Source organism: Malus sylvestris, chromosome 17 (genome assembly GCF_916048215.2).
Source record: "Malus sylvestris chromosome 17, drMalSylv7.2, whole genome shotgun sequence".
Taxonomy (NCBI): Eukaryota; Viridiplantae; Streptophyta; class Magnoliopsida; order Rosales; family Rosaceae; genus Malus; species Malus sylvestris.
In genome coordinates, this window is record NC_062276.1 from 2,312,273 (window position 1) to 2,326,976 (window position 14,704).

The 14,704-nt window shown below is 36.3% G+C and overlaps 3 protein-coding genes across 3 annotated transcripts in view; 1 reads left to right on the forward strand and 2 right to left on the reverse strand.

Annotated features, from left to right (window-relative positions):
- LOC126610540 (protein MICRORCHIDIA 6-like) overlaps window positions 1–14,704 on the reverse strand; it is a 59,925-nt gene that overhangs the window by 23,728 nt on the left and 21,493 nt on the right. The gene's annotated exons all lie outside the window — the stretch shown is intronic.
- Window positions 6,051–6,769, forward strand: LOC126610543 (E3 ubiquitin-protein ligase SIRP1-like). The gene has a single exon (XM_050278640.1). The coding sequence runs from the start codon at window positions 6,172–6,174 to the stop codon at window positions 6,589–6,591; it is 420 nt and encodes a 139-aa protein (XP_050134597.1). The 5' UTR covers window positions 6,051–6,171; the 3' UTR covers window positions 6,592–6,769.
- LOC126610541 (cysteine-rich receptor-like protein kinase 42) lies at window positions 9,041–12,611 on the reverse strand. The gene is made up of 6 exons (XM_050278638.1): window positions 11,589–12,611; window positions 11,047–11,163; window positions 10,479–10,832; window positions 10,121–10,355; window positions 9,845–9,995; window positions 9,041–9,750 (listed from the first exon to the last, which is right to left on the reverse strand). The coding sequence occupies exons 1-6, from the start codon at window positions 12,331–12,333 to the stop codon at window positions 9,361–9,363; spliced, it is 1,992 nt and encodes a 663-aa protein (XP_050134595.1). The 5' UTR covers window positions 12,334–12,611; the 3' UTR covers window positions 9,041–9,360.

A 14,704-nucleotide genomic window follows, 5' to 3' on the forward strand; every position in this document is an offset into this window, starting at 1 on the left:
ACATTCCCAGTTTCTAGTGTTTTTATCCTTTAGTTTCTCTCTAAAGTTAGATAAAATTGAAGAAGTGCATGCAGAGAAAATGCGGTGGGAAAATCATTCTCTATACATAAAATAGTAAGTGTAACACTACACTACTCATAATTGACTAGTAAATGTGGCGCAAATAGCATATTTTAGTGTATACAATTTATTTTATTTTATTTCAAGACATTATGATACACAATAAACAATAAAACGCTTATTAATCTGACAAGCACCGACCACTTGACAATACAATCAGGAATTGGATCCTCTCCTGACCAACCCACATGAGCCGTTGGATCAAAATCCAACGGCTACAAACAGGGAGTCCATCTAAAAGTTATAATAATTGCAGTTATTGGATCAAAATCCAACAGCTTACGTGGACTGGTCAGGAGGATCTGAGCTTGTGCTTAGGAGAGGATCCAATTCCATACAATTAGTAGTATCTGACAAAAAAGTCAGTGTGGGGCGCACCAAAAAAGACTTAAATGCACAAAATATGCCATCCAATTTAGATACATTCAAGTCTATAACTGTAAGTTGTTATTACTATTTTCTGGGTATTTTTTTATCTTCTTCTTTTTTTATGGAAATATTTTTCCTTCTTTTAAGAAGGAAAACAAAATTCTGAAAGAAAAAAAGAAAGAAAGAAGGAAACAAATTAATCCCGATGGTGTGGAGTGTGGACAGCCATTTGGGATGCAAGCACTAGAACACAAGGCCCTGTTGTGGAAATCACCACCAACTTATTGCTCTTTATTTTTTAAGGAGAGTATTTTTGCTCACAATCATAAATTATGATGTATGCTCATTATCTTATTTATCGTCATTAGATGAGTTGAATTTCAAAATTCGTGTAGTGGATAAACTCTCTTTATTCTCTCATCTCTTCTTCCTCTCTTTTCTCTCTTCCTTCTGTTTCTCTTCTCTGCCGAGAGTTGTGTGTGTCAGCTCTCCTTCTCATTCATTTTTATAAGCAAAAGATTACTGTAGCAACAATATTTATTTTACAAATTTAATAGTGAAAATACTGTGTATAAATAGTAATTTATCCGTTTTTCTTCATATGAATAGTAACAAACTATTCATATGGACCATCCACATATTATATTACAACATAAGCATAATTGATCACATCCTAAATTTGCTTTTAGGCTAGAAATTAAATTCATGGGAAATAATTCTCATATCTCTTCTCCAAGGAGATGGAAAATGAAAAGTTTTATCCTATATTTGGTAATGATAGGAAGGTGACAAGAAAGTACCCAAAATTTTGAAATATAATACACATTTTAAATTATCGATGTGATGTGTTGGTCGTAAAAGAAAGTAATTTATGCTTATTGAGATTTTTATGAAGAAATAAACGATTTCCCAAGGACAACGGAGCACTTTATTTTGCTCCCTATTTTCTCATAATCAAGGAAATCATTTCTCAATCATGGCCTATAACTATAAACATGAAAATTCTCCACAAAAAAAAAAAAAAAAAAGCAACAATTTCTCATTCCGGAATCTATAGATACCGCAAACCAAACAAGCCCTTATAGATCCCGCAAACCAAACAATTGGACAAGCGTCAAACTAAGGAGGAATCACATTAGTTCTTTTTAGCAGGAGATGCTGCTAATTGTGAGCAATCAAGCTTTGTTCATATTTTTTTAAGAAAACTAAAGAAAAATTTAAAAAAACTTTAGTTTTAATAAAAAATGACAAATAAAGATGTGGTGAATAGTACCAAAGAAATATAAAAATATGATTTTTAGTTGAAAATAAACATTATTGAAAGTGTTTCGTTAAAAAACTCTATTTTTTCTACTTTCTTTCTTGATGTTTGTAAACTTTTGGCCTGCAGGGAGAAAAAGATAAAAAAAAGCTAGCAGAGGAAAGTAAATAAAGCAATTTGCGAAAAGGAAGTTAAACATATTTCTGAGAATTTGATAGCACCTCACAGAGGCTACTATTTTTGCATTTTTCACTGGCCATATATGGGAAGAGAATCATCTTGGGGTTCATTTTGTGGGGATTTTATGAATTTCTATATTTTAATTATTTATCGTACATTGTGAAATTAGTTTTCGTCAGATACTATTTGTGTTTAATTTTAAATAAAAAAAATTAAATAATTTATCACTGCACAATACATAATGAATGATTAAGATGTGAGGATCTTAGATCCCTAAAATCTTCATAAAGTGGATCCGGATGAGATCCATTGACCCGCTTCTCTGCCCTCCCAATTCTCATACACTCTCATCTTTTTCTATTTTGTGCGGTCACGATTAAGCCACGTCAATATTTTATATTGATTTTTTATAGAGATAATAAGACAAAAAATAATAATTATATAAAATATTGACATGCTTTAACCGTGAACGAATAAATAAAAAGAGATGAAAATGTATGAGAACTGAGAGGGCAGATAAGCCAGGTCCTGAGATCCACTTCCCATATATGTAGTCCAAGTTAAAATTAAGCCAAAAAAAGTAAAAGAAAAAAGGAAATCTAAAAAAAAATGGCAGGTACTGCCAAAAGTGGAATGACCACCACCAGCCAGCGCGGAATACTTTATTTTTGTCGCATTTCACACGGCCCATACGATGTGCTGTCGAAATGACAATATGAGCAAAAACAAAATTCAATTGTTAAATGACAGTCTTGTCTGTAATTCTGCATAAACCCAAATATAGAATGCTAGTTGAGAGTATTTACTGTTGAATAAATTTAAATTTTGAAATCTATGTGTAGTAGAATATAAATTATAAATCTTATGATGCGTTTGTTACACCTTCTTAAAAGGGATTGGCTTGGACTGGCTTAAGTAGGATTATAATCCTACATTTGGAACGTTTCTGGACTAGAATAAATGGGACTCGCTCCGACTAACAGTCCCTATGTGCTTCGTTAAAGCTCGTTATTTGGCCCAGAGCTTTCGCTTGGTATTAAGTGGGACTAAAATGGAATATGAGGGCGACGCTTGCTACACCTTGACATCTACTTTGCCTTCTTCTTCTATTGCGTCGTCATTATGGCCAGCTCGTCGATGGTGCTTGTTTTTCCGTGGCCCAAGCTTGGGAGAGCTGAAGCTGCGCTGCTGTAGGTCAAAATTGTGAGTTGATGGAGGATCTGGCAATGCTACCGTCGGTGGGCGTTGCTGACAAGAAGAAGATCGAGAGGTTGACGATGAAGATTGGGGAGATTTGTTCAATTTTATGCGATTTGATTATTTGGTTACAGGTTGGGGAGATATGTTCATTTTTCATGCAATTTGGTTGTTAATAAGATTGAAGGAGAAAATTAATTAGTTTTTAAAAATTAAGATAACTATAGAATTAGTGAGAAATATGGTGAGATCGTGGAGATAAAAAGGCAAGTGGAGGAGCTTGTCGGAGAAATCGAGAAGGGGTAGAGCAGAGTTTGCTGGGAGAAGGATTGTAGGAAGAAATTAATTTTGATAGAAAAGAAATTTAATTTAATAAAAATTATATAGTACTTTTTTATTTATAGTCTAACACTATACCAAACATTTCATTAAGTCAATACAATTAAGTCTAGTATAAGCCAATTCAGCTTAGTTCCTGAAACTAGTCTAATCAGATTTAATCCGGTGCAACAAACATACCCTTAAATTACTAACCCATCTAATGGTAAGTATAGTGGTGAACATTATCACCGCTTGGAAACAAATTCTAGCATGATGGGAACATGGACCGGTAGACTAAGTATCATAATACAAGCGGTTGGATATTCGGAAAAGAAAAACTGTCAACCACTTGTATCATGACACTTGGTGTAGTTGTTTTTTATGTTTACTAAAAAATTTCTCCACCACTTAAGGATGGTGAGGATTATCACCACTTGAGATGGTGATGAGCAAAAATGCATAGGAAAATGTTAAAAGCACATCTATTTTAGTTTTTTTCACACATTTTAATTTAATTTTGTTATTTTTTTGTTTAATTTATTTAATTTTATAGCCCGAATTAAATATGTGTATGTGAGAAACTAAAAAGAGTGTGAAATGAATTGCGGGCAAAATCATACACAATCCAATAGCATAATTTGACTTCATATGAATGTGCGTTCGAGTTGAGTTCATGTGAATTAGTGAGCCATTGAGAAATTAAGTTGTTGAATTTTATTTTAAGGTTACTGTCTATACAATTGGTGTGCATTTTTAATGAGGAGATGCAAATCTGATATGCAAAAATTAATTTATATCTTAGTTTACATTTCCAAATATGTATGAGAATCGTACTCTGATAGATTTATAAAATTTCATTTAATTTTCTCTTTTTGATTCAGGAGACCCAGCACCAAAAAAATGTAAAAGAAGATGTGAACTTGAGTTTTTGTTTATATTTTCCGATTAATTTTCATGTAGCAATGTAAAATATCACTTATTTTCTAACCGTCACCTTAGAGCAAGTCCAGCAGGAGCCCAATTAATAGGGCAATTGGGTTAAATTGCCTTCGGCTCCTAAAACAAGGGTTATTCAACCAAGAAAGAAGAGCATCCTCCTAGGAATCCCCCTGAGCTGAGTATGGATACTACTGGCATGCTAGTAGGAACAAATTCAAATACCGTTCCGATGGACACTGCACTCGTTTCATATTCGTGAACCAGGGAAGTAGACACATTTCTTGGATTTGAGAGAGTATCTTTTCGTTCCTATGATGTTTCTTCCGCTGAGAAATGCTAAGGACTTTCTTAAGGTTGGACTCTCCATCTACTCTTTGTCACCTCACAGTTTGACGTTAATTCTCGTGTCAACATTATAAAACATTGTTTAAAAAATATGAGATATCAGATAATACATGCCGAGTTTCACTTTTAATAGAATCTCCTTAACATTTCCCTTCTTCCGGTACATGAAAACGCGAGCATCGAGTCACAGCCTTGATTTTTGATAGCATTTAGAGCCTGATGATTGCAACTTCAATTTAAGAGTTGTAGCAGCTTTTGCCTTGCTAAGATTCTCTAAATGTTTTCTTAATAACCTCCAATAGTAAGTTGTGTCACATGTTTTGGCATGAAAAGTGACTTTCACATTCCTAGTTTCTAGTTGTTTTTATCCTTTTGTATTTCTCTAAAGTTAGATAAAATTGAAGAAGTGCATGCAGAGAAAGATAGTAAATGTAACACTACATTACTCATAACTGATTAATAAATGTGGCGCAAATAGCATATTTTAGTGTATACAATTTGAATTTTTTATTTCGGGCATTATGAAACACAATAAACAATAAAACGCATATTAATTTGACAAGCACCGACCACTTGAAAATACAATTAGTAGTATCTGACAAAAAAATCAGTGTGGCGTACCAAACAGGACTTAAATGCACGAAATATGCCATCCAATTTAGCTACGTTCAGGTATGTAACCATAGGTTGTTATTACTAATTTCTGAGTATTTTTTATCTTTTTCATTTTTTATAGAAATATTTTTACGAAGAAGGAAAGCAAAATTATGAAAGAAAAAAAAAGAAAGAAGGAAAGCAAATTAATCCTAATGGTGTGGATATCCATTTGGGATGCATGCATTAGAACACAAGGCCCTGTTGTGGAAATCACCACCAACTAATTGCTCTTTAATTTTTAAAGGGAGTATTTTTGTTCATCACCATAAATTATGGTGTATGCTCATTAACTTTTTTATCATCATTAGATGAGTTGAATTTCAAAATTCGTGTAGTAGATAAACACAAATCTTAATATTCAAACTTATCTAATAGTGATAGATATGATGGTCAGCATTACCACTATTTGAGGATAGTAAGCAAAAATGTCTGCTCAAAGAATGAATAGGAATTACTACTCAAAATTATTCGTAGCCAATTCGTATTAATGATCTGAACATTCCATATTATATATCATTGTATAAAAATTATATCTGCAAAATATCAATTAAAACTAAGATCGTATAGTCATCTAAATTGTATAAAAACAAATGAATAGTTATGATCATAACACAAAATTTTGTGATTCGAACACTAAAAGCTTTAAATAGAAGTTCCTGATGTGTAGCCAAACATTGGTCTTTTTTTTCCCTTAAGCATTAAGCAAGGACCACCAGCACGGCCAGCAACTTAAGCAAAAGCAGTTTTACTAAAAGCATCGGGATTCGGAATCAGTCTCAGAGATGATGAACGACGGTGACGAGGAAGCAGCGTTCGACCTCGAGATCCCACTTCATCTCCGTCGTTTGCAGATGGAGGTAGCACGACGGCACATACGGCGCTATTTAGAAGCAAGAGACGACAATCTCATCCATTCCAATATCAATTATTTCAACCATAACATTGGCAATCGTTTTCGTGAGCCGTCGTCGGCTGCGGCGGCGGCGGCATCCAAGGCGTCCATAGACGCCATGCCAAGAGTGACGATCACGGTGGTCGGCGCCGACTGCGCTATCTGCATGGGGGACTTGGAAATCGGCGGTGAAGCCAGAGAAATGCCTTGTAAGCACAGGTTTCACTCGCCTTGTATCGAAGCGTGGCTGTGCCGGCGAGCATCCTGCCCGCTTTGCAGGTTCCCTGTTCCCAAGGAAGAACACCATTAGCATTAGGTTATGGCATTGTGAATTTGTGATTGTGGTTTGTTAATCTTGATTAGTCCCTTGATTAATTAGCTAATGTATTAATCTTTAGTTTTGGAATTGTCATTTTCTTTCTTAATTTTTTTAAAATGCAAGTTATCAGTTTGCTCTTAATTCAATGTAGGACACAAGGTTTTTCGTCCCTGTAGTTTTCACAAGGTTTCATTTCGCTTATTTGATTGTTGTGTTGATTTGGCTACTCACTAGCCTGGTAATTTCTTTAACTACTCGTGAATCCGTCTCAAAATGATACAAAATAACAGGATTGGGATAAACCTCTTAACAAACTGTGTCGTTATTGCATTATTAGTAAGAATACATCAACGAGTCGGGTTGTTATCAGATCACTTGTTAACAACCCAATAAGATATCGTTTGCGAGAATTAGACATTTGGCATGACAATTTCTTGCACTCATTAAGCGGACACGAAAATATAAGATCCTTTAACGATTCTGGTCGTTATTAGACTACTTCTCCAGTTAAGTATCATTAAGATAACATGTTTAACATGATTTGTTAAGATAACATGCATGACACGAAAACAATACAAACGCTAAGATAACAAGTTTAACACGATCCGTTAAGATAACATGCATGACATGAAAACAATACAAACGCGATCGGATTACCATGCATACACTTATGCATGACACGAAAACATTACAAACGCTAAGATAATAAGTTTAACACGATCCGTTAAGATAACATGCATGACATGAAAACAATACAAACGCGACCGGTTTACCATGCCTACTTCTCACTCACTGAGGTATAAAGTTCAATTATCCTTCTCAACAAGTTAATATAGAAAAACAAAAGAAATTGTCACGAACTGACGACTAAGCTCAAAGTGTCAAGTTCGGTTCTCCATCGGTCAATATTTCTTATATAAACAACAGGATTAGTTGGTAATTTCATCATGTTAGTCTTTTATTTTTTATTAAAAAGATTTACAAAGATATTTCAATTTTCCGCAATTATTGTCGTGTGATTCACAAATGTTAAAAACTGAATACAAAGTGTGGCGTATGCAATACACCTCATTTCAACTTGTTATGTCACCAACTAACGACTAAACTCAAGCAATCATGAGCGTTAATATGAGTTGTTAAGTTTAATAGTACAAAAATGACAACGTGGACTTGCTATGTCACGGCTGACGACGTGGTTCCACACATGGCAACGACGTGTCGAAATTCTGAAACCCGAATCACGTGCTTGACGTGGGAGTCCCTAAGGGTTAGGATCCCCTGCTGAATGCATCATACTAAGACTCATCATATCGGGACCGTTGATTCCATTACCCTGCACCTCTAATGCTCTCTTGGCCAAATCTATGTCCTCTTTAATTTCCTTCTCCCTCCTCATTATTCATCTATCTGTCCACGTCTAATAAATTAAGGTGTCTATATATATATTTGGAAAGCGAAAAGGACCATTTTTATGGGGATTAGGGAAGTTCCATGATTTGGATTATTCATCCTATATCGTACGGTCAATTTTGTTTGGTACTATTTATATTTAATTTTAAATTTTAAATTTAAATTGATTTTTGACCGAACGATGTACGATGAAGGGCCCAGATCCTAGGAAAAGGATCCATCGAGAATCCTTTTGCTTTATAAACTATACTTATTTTACGACTAGAGATTGTGCGTTTTTGAAAATATTTTATTAAAACTTTAGTTTTAAGCTCACTCTCCCTTGTTTTTCGCTTTTCCAGGAATTAGTGACAGAGCTCTTGTGTTGACGAGGATTTCTGACAAAAAGTGATATAGTAGATTACTTCCAATGATATAAGTCTTATTCTACTTTTATTCTAACATCACGTGTGAAATGAGTTCAATTCTGCTCAGATGCGCACTCTTGTATTTAATTACTTGTATGTGAATTTTTTTTGTTTGTTTTTGTTTTGTTTAGGATAAAGTACAGTGAAGGAGAAAGTATATGGGGTAGGGGTAGGACTTGGGCTGGCCGTTGGATGTCTTTGGAAAAAGATCCACGGGAGTAACCAGCGGAGGACCAGAGTTTTATGATCTGCTTGCTTGATCGAGGTGAAATCAGCACCGTTGTTGCAGATGTTGATGACTAATTAAGCTCTACTCTATTTGTTTGATAATTACCATGTTAATTACTAATTACGCTCAAATGGATAGGAAAGACTGTTTTAATTGTTAAGCTCTATTTTGTTTTAACTGTTGTAGCCTTGCCTAAGTAGGCACATTAACTTACTAACTAATTAACGCACTAACGCATGTTCCGAGTAATATTTTTGGTTAATACTAGTTTCTGCAGGGTATATGTCTCTGTTTCCTTGTAAGCCCTTGTTAAGTTCTTTAACTTTTCGATGCGAGACAAATCTTGACGTCCTCCCTCGTCAAAGAGGATCGTCAATTCGTCATAACAAAAATGTAGCATCCGAAATTCGGAGTATCTGCGATGTCAATCGGCGTTGTCAAAGTTACACGGCAGAAAAATGAAAGAAATTAAAGAAGGAATGCACAGCCTAACACACCATGCCGCAATCTGCATTGTCAAAGTTAGCCGTAACAGGCTTGCCGGGTAATCTTATAAGTCACCGGGCAATCTCGTCTCTTTACATCGCTCATCACGTGACTAGTCTATCAATTTGACACGACTTCCACGATTCAGATCAAGAGAGATCAGCTGAACAAGTTGCTGTGGAGTAAGCTGGTGACGAAAAATGGGTAATCAGGTTCGAAATTTCGAACCTACTTCTTCTGCGAAAGCTCTTGAGTTCTTGAATTCCCATCCGAGCTACGCGTGCCAGAGGACTCCGTGGAGGTGTAGGAGGCTTCAGGTTTTGTTAAAGCATTTGACATGGAGCTGGTTGCGCTGTACGATCTAAATCTAGTGCTAACTGGCTCTATGGTTGTAGAGTTTAGGAAAGGAGGCTGCTTTGGACTCGGAACTGCTGCCATAATTTCTCTATCGGTTAGCATTTCGACCACTTCGGCCATGGATGGTCTCAGAGCAACCGAAGCCTGCGTGCAAAGAAGTCCGATGCGAAGGACATTGGAAGCATCTCCTGCAGGAAAATCTTCTCCCAAGCAGGGATCAACGACTTTGGCTAGGTCGTTCGATCTGTAGAGTTTCCAAACCTGAGATCATATGGAAGTTTTAAACAATCTTTGTCTGACGGAAAGAAGACCTGGTGAGATCTTTGTTTCGAAATTCAAATGGTTCAAAACTTACCCTGTGTAAAAGTGAATCTGGGTCGGATTCCGATCTGAAGGTGCTGTTCCTCTGGCCGGACACAATCTCAAGAACTAGAACTCCGAAGCTGTAAACGTCTGCTTTCTCTGTAAGTTGCCCTTGAATAAGATACTCTGGTGCCATATAACCGCTGTAACATGATACGATTTAAAGAATTGAGAACACATTCTACTCCTTAAGGCAGGAAGAATTGCAGTAACTAGAGTACTAAAATGTTCTGAATTTGCAAATTATCATCAAGTGCTAAAAACTTACAATGTTCCAGCAATGCCGGTACTAATATGAGACTGCTCGGAAGCAAAACATCGAACGAGGCCAAAGTCTGCAATCTTCGGGCTGAGATTCTCATCCAGAAGAACATTGCTGCTTTTTATGTCCCTGTGAATTATTCTTACTGCGCATCCTTCGTGAAGATAGGCAAGCCCTTCAGCTGTTCCAACAATAATCTCAAACCGCTCCTTCCAGTTCAGAATCTGCACCTTGTTCTTATCTGCATAAATTAGACGAATCACATTTTCTGACTTGACTCGCAAGTAACGCTACACAAATTACATTTTTCGACTGCCTTTGTTCTATTAAAGAAAAATCATGTAGCTAGAGAGATGACAATTACCGAAAAGGAAGTGATCGAGGCTCCTGTTAGGCACGTACTCATAAACCAGCAGGCTCTCGGGGCCTTCGATGCTGCAACCCAAAAGCTTCACGAGGTGTTTGTGCTGGATTCCGCTGATCAAATTCACCTCGTTGAAGAACTCATCGACCCATTGCCTCGTATTGTAGATCAATCTCTTAACAGCTACTGTTTCACCACTCGGAAGCGTCCCCTTGAACACGGAACCGCCTCCCCCTTGCCCGATTTTTCTCGAGGAGTTGAAATAATCAGTGGCCTTTTCGAGCGTTTCGTACCTGAACTTCAAGCTAGAGTACTTGTTGATGCTTGTTGCAGCCAGGCCTACATTGCTGCGCTCTGGACAAATAATGGCATATGTTAAGACATCTGGTATGTAATTCTTATAACTTAAAATCTAAATCTATATATGCAGACGTGGCCGTAGCCGCATTGACTAGTGCAGATCCGGTTCCTTTATGCACCCGAGTTTGAATTTTCAACTCCCGTCTTAAAAATTAGTTCGAATAGAATATCGTTTGTATTGGGAAAGCTAAAGAATGCCAAATTGTACCTTGTTTAATCCTTGCCAATTTTGCGTAGCCTGCATAAGCACCAGAGAGAGAGAGCAGTAGGAAGGCAGCTGCTGCCAGAATTACTGCTATGATGATTCCTCTGCTTACTGACAGCCCTGCAAATACAAAAATGGAAAATTGGAATTTAAGACAATTGGGTTATAAAATTAAAATAATAAAATAACTGTTCAGTTGTAAATGTCTAATCTTTTAATTTCTGTTTGGTCACCCAGAAAATGTGAGAAAATTGAAAGTGAGGTTCAAATTCTGAAAAAGTGTGAAAATAACACTTCCTTTAAAATTGCTTATGAGGGTCAAAAAATGCTTTCACACAACCGTACCAAAAGCATTTACGTTGACAGAAAAAGTTAAAAGTTCTTATGGATTGCGGAATTATTTAGTCCTACATATGAAAATAAAAAATTCCAATCCAAAAGCTCAAGCATATTTAATTAATTCATAAACCCATGAAAAAAAAAAAACCCCTTTAAACTAAAATATATATAAATTAAAAAAATAAAAAAAGTTTAACTATAATTACCATGGCCATGATCTGCAACCTGCTCTGCTCCTCCGGCATCGTTATAAAATTTCTCAGTCGAATATCTCAGGTAACACCCAGCATTCAAAGCCCTCCCTTCCTTGCTGGGTGCACACCCCATCGCCGCCTTCCTTCCCTTCTCCAAGCAACTTTGACACCCAGCACTCCCCACAGTCTTCCAGCACTGCGCCAGAGCAAACACCGACCCCTTCACCTCCGCCACTCCAAACCCGCCATTTCTCGCCGCCGCCGCGGTTGCATTCCCGATCGCAAACCCAACATTCCTCCCAAACTCCTCCTTTTCGATTTTTTCCTGTTTCGACTGGCCGCAGACCACGGTGTCGCGAGAAGGGTCGGTGGATTGGCGGTAAAATCTGTAGGAATCGTAACGGAGGAAGCACCCGTCGAGAAAAATGGTGGCGGCGAGGGAGGGGAGGCAGCTGGGTATTTTCGTACGGCTGGCGGCGTAGCAGAGGAGGCAGTCGGTGTGGGAGAGGTCATTGAAGCATTGGGCTAGGCCGTACATGGGTGTCGTGGAATTAACAAACTGGGTACCCCAATGGTGGGTCGATATCTGCTGAGAAAGGCCCTCCATTTCTTTGACGAAAGTCGGGATAAAGCTCTGGTTCTGCCCCGGTTTCCGGCTGCCGCAGTAGAGGCTAGCTTGGGTCGTTCTGGGATCGGAGACGGCGGAGGAGAAAATGGAGAGGAGGAAGAACACCCATGTCAAGATTTTGGTACACATGACTCGCTTTGCTGCCAAAAATCACAACCGAAAATCTCACGACGCAACAGCTATATCAGCCACCAAACACCGCCGACCAGACGGAGGAGCTTGGTAGACGAACTCAAACGAGCCAAATTATCAGCAACAAAACTTATTTAACGATAAATATGTCGAATTTCACAAGACCAACTCCGAAGAACAATGCGGAATCGGAATATGCAGAGCACAAGAGAAAATTATTGGGTAGAATAAATAAATAAAGGGGTATAATTAGTGGAAGAAAGTGAGTGTGAGCGGATGAGATCATCCTTTTCTTCTTCTCCTTTTCAATGCTGGGCCAGGGCGGTGGTTGCAGGTATGGAGGCTGCCGCTTCCACCCACCAGTGCCACGTGTGCTGCAGCTTTTGGCTCAGAAATATTAATAAAATAAATAAACCAAATTTATTTTGATGTGTTCGTCTGAAAGACCGAAAGCTTTTGCGGAGGAGGCACCGTCTTTGGTGGGGCCATTTGTTGGACTTGCACCTGTATTATTTTACTTCTTTCCGGATCCTTTTCATCAAAATTTACAAATAAAATTATTCGATCTTTTAAAATTTGATACAACGATTAAATTATTATAACTTTTATAAATGACTTCTCTTTTAATCGTTTGATCAAATTTTAAGAGCTCAGATCACTTGATTAATGGGTTTTGATTGAAGAGATTCGATTATGATCTCTTTCCTTATTTTAGAGGTCGGCATAATTATGCCACGTGTACTCCCGGTTTGTTGGGTGCTTAAATTCTTTCTTGAGTTAAAGTCAAAAGGTACAAAAGGTACGTCTTGTTTTTTTTGATGGGGTAAAATTGTATTTAAAATGCTTGTTTACTTATTTAAAACGTAAATTATGTTTAATATTTTAGGTACTAGATTGTATATTTCAATTTACACAGACGTGTTTGTTACATAAAGAAAATAAGGGTGAATTTGTGGCACAAATTTTTTTTTTTTACATAATTTTTTACACGTTTTTTTGATTCTCAGTAGTAATGTATTTCAACGATCTGAATCCTTTACCTTTTAAAACATCATCATAGATAATTTTTTTTAAATAGATAAATCCAAAATTATTAAGACATTCATTTGTAATGAAGAAAATAAATGAATACGATTCTCCAAAAAAACCCTAAACCCTTAATCCAACAGTTAAATGATTTCAGATTTGAATGATTTTATTGGTAAGCATAATCTTTGAGAGAATACCTAAAAGATAGACAGTTTAGATCATTGAAATATATTATGAAGTGAACCTCAAAAAAACTTATGTCAAAAGTTGTATAAAAAAATAGTGTTACAAATTCACCCTAAAGAAAGTTATTCCAATACACAGATGAAGATTTGGCTCAAATATAAATAGCGTAGTAATTTTCACTCCCTACGCCCTCTTTTGTAACAGGTTTGAATTAAACAAACAAATGAAAATAAACAATTAGAAAATCGCAAAAAGAACAAAAAAAATGTTAAAAATAAAAACATTTACATGTAAAAAGACGAGCACGTTGTCCTTAACTTGTAATTTACATTCCATATCAGAAAGGATGGTCATGATCCTTTTGGTAGATGGACAAAGTTGGACCTTGAAGCATACAGTCATATATGAACGCAGAAGGGTCTGGACATGAGAATTCCACAACTTTAGAGAAACGTGTATAAAAAAAATGTAATGATCCAATTGTGGAATTTGGTAATAGAGACTGTGATTGCTTTTGGAATTGTACCTACCTCCTTTTTAACTTTTTGAGATTTGATTTGAATTTTCTTTTCACGTAAAGGTATTGTTGGAATTATGCTACTACTATATAGTTTTTCAACGATATCATTGTTATCAATTTACTCGTGTTATTATTATATATTTTGTTTTTGAAATTTAATTATGTTGTTTACTCTATGCATGTGGATTGATAACCGCAGATAACGGCAGAATCATCAAAAGCTTGAATATTTATTTCCTTTACAAGACAATTTTTTGGATGCCAACCTATATATTACCTGTTTTTAAAAAAAATAATAATAAAAATAAACGGTCAAAAGTGGGTTTTAAAAATAGTATATTTATATGAGTGGAAAAAAATAGTATTGAACCTGTCATCCACTGATTTAAATTTTAACATTAGTGAGTTTTTATTTGAGAAAACCTCGACCATATGTGGAAATCATTTTGTTTTTAGTTAGAAACTACAATCCACGAGATTTAAACTCAATACCTCTTTGAACAAAATAAAAATAAAGTGACGATTACATCAAATTTATTAGTAAGGGAGTGGGGAAGGGTTCGAAATTATTACAATAATATAGAAGAGATGGAGTTTTGAATCCGTGATGCATGAGCAGAAACCCAATACCCT

Bases quoted from the DNA above. Each gene is read 5' to 3' on its own strand.
- LOC126610541 (XM_050278638.1), bottom strand. From the start codon at position 12,333: ATGTGTACCAAAATCTTGACATGGGTGTTCTTCCTCCTCTCCATTTTC. The intron at 10,833-11,046 runs GTACAATTTGGC...TTATTTGTCCAG, and splicing joins ATTGGCAAGGATTAAACAAG to AGCGCAGCAATGTAGGCCTG. The intron at 9,751-9,844 runs GTAAGTTTTGAA...ATATGATCTCAG, and splicing joins CAGATTCACTTTTACACAGG to GTTTGGAAACTCTACAGATC.
- LOC126610543 (XM_050278640.1), top strand. From the start codon at position 6,172: ATGATGAACGACGGTGACGAGGAAGCAGCGTTCGACCTCGAGATCCCA.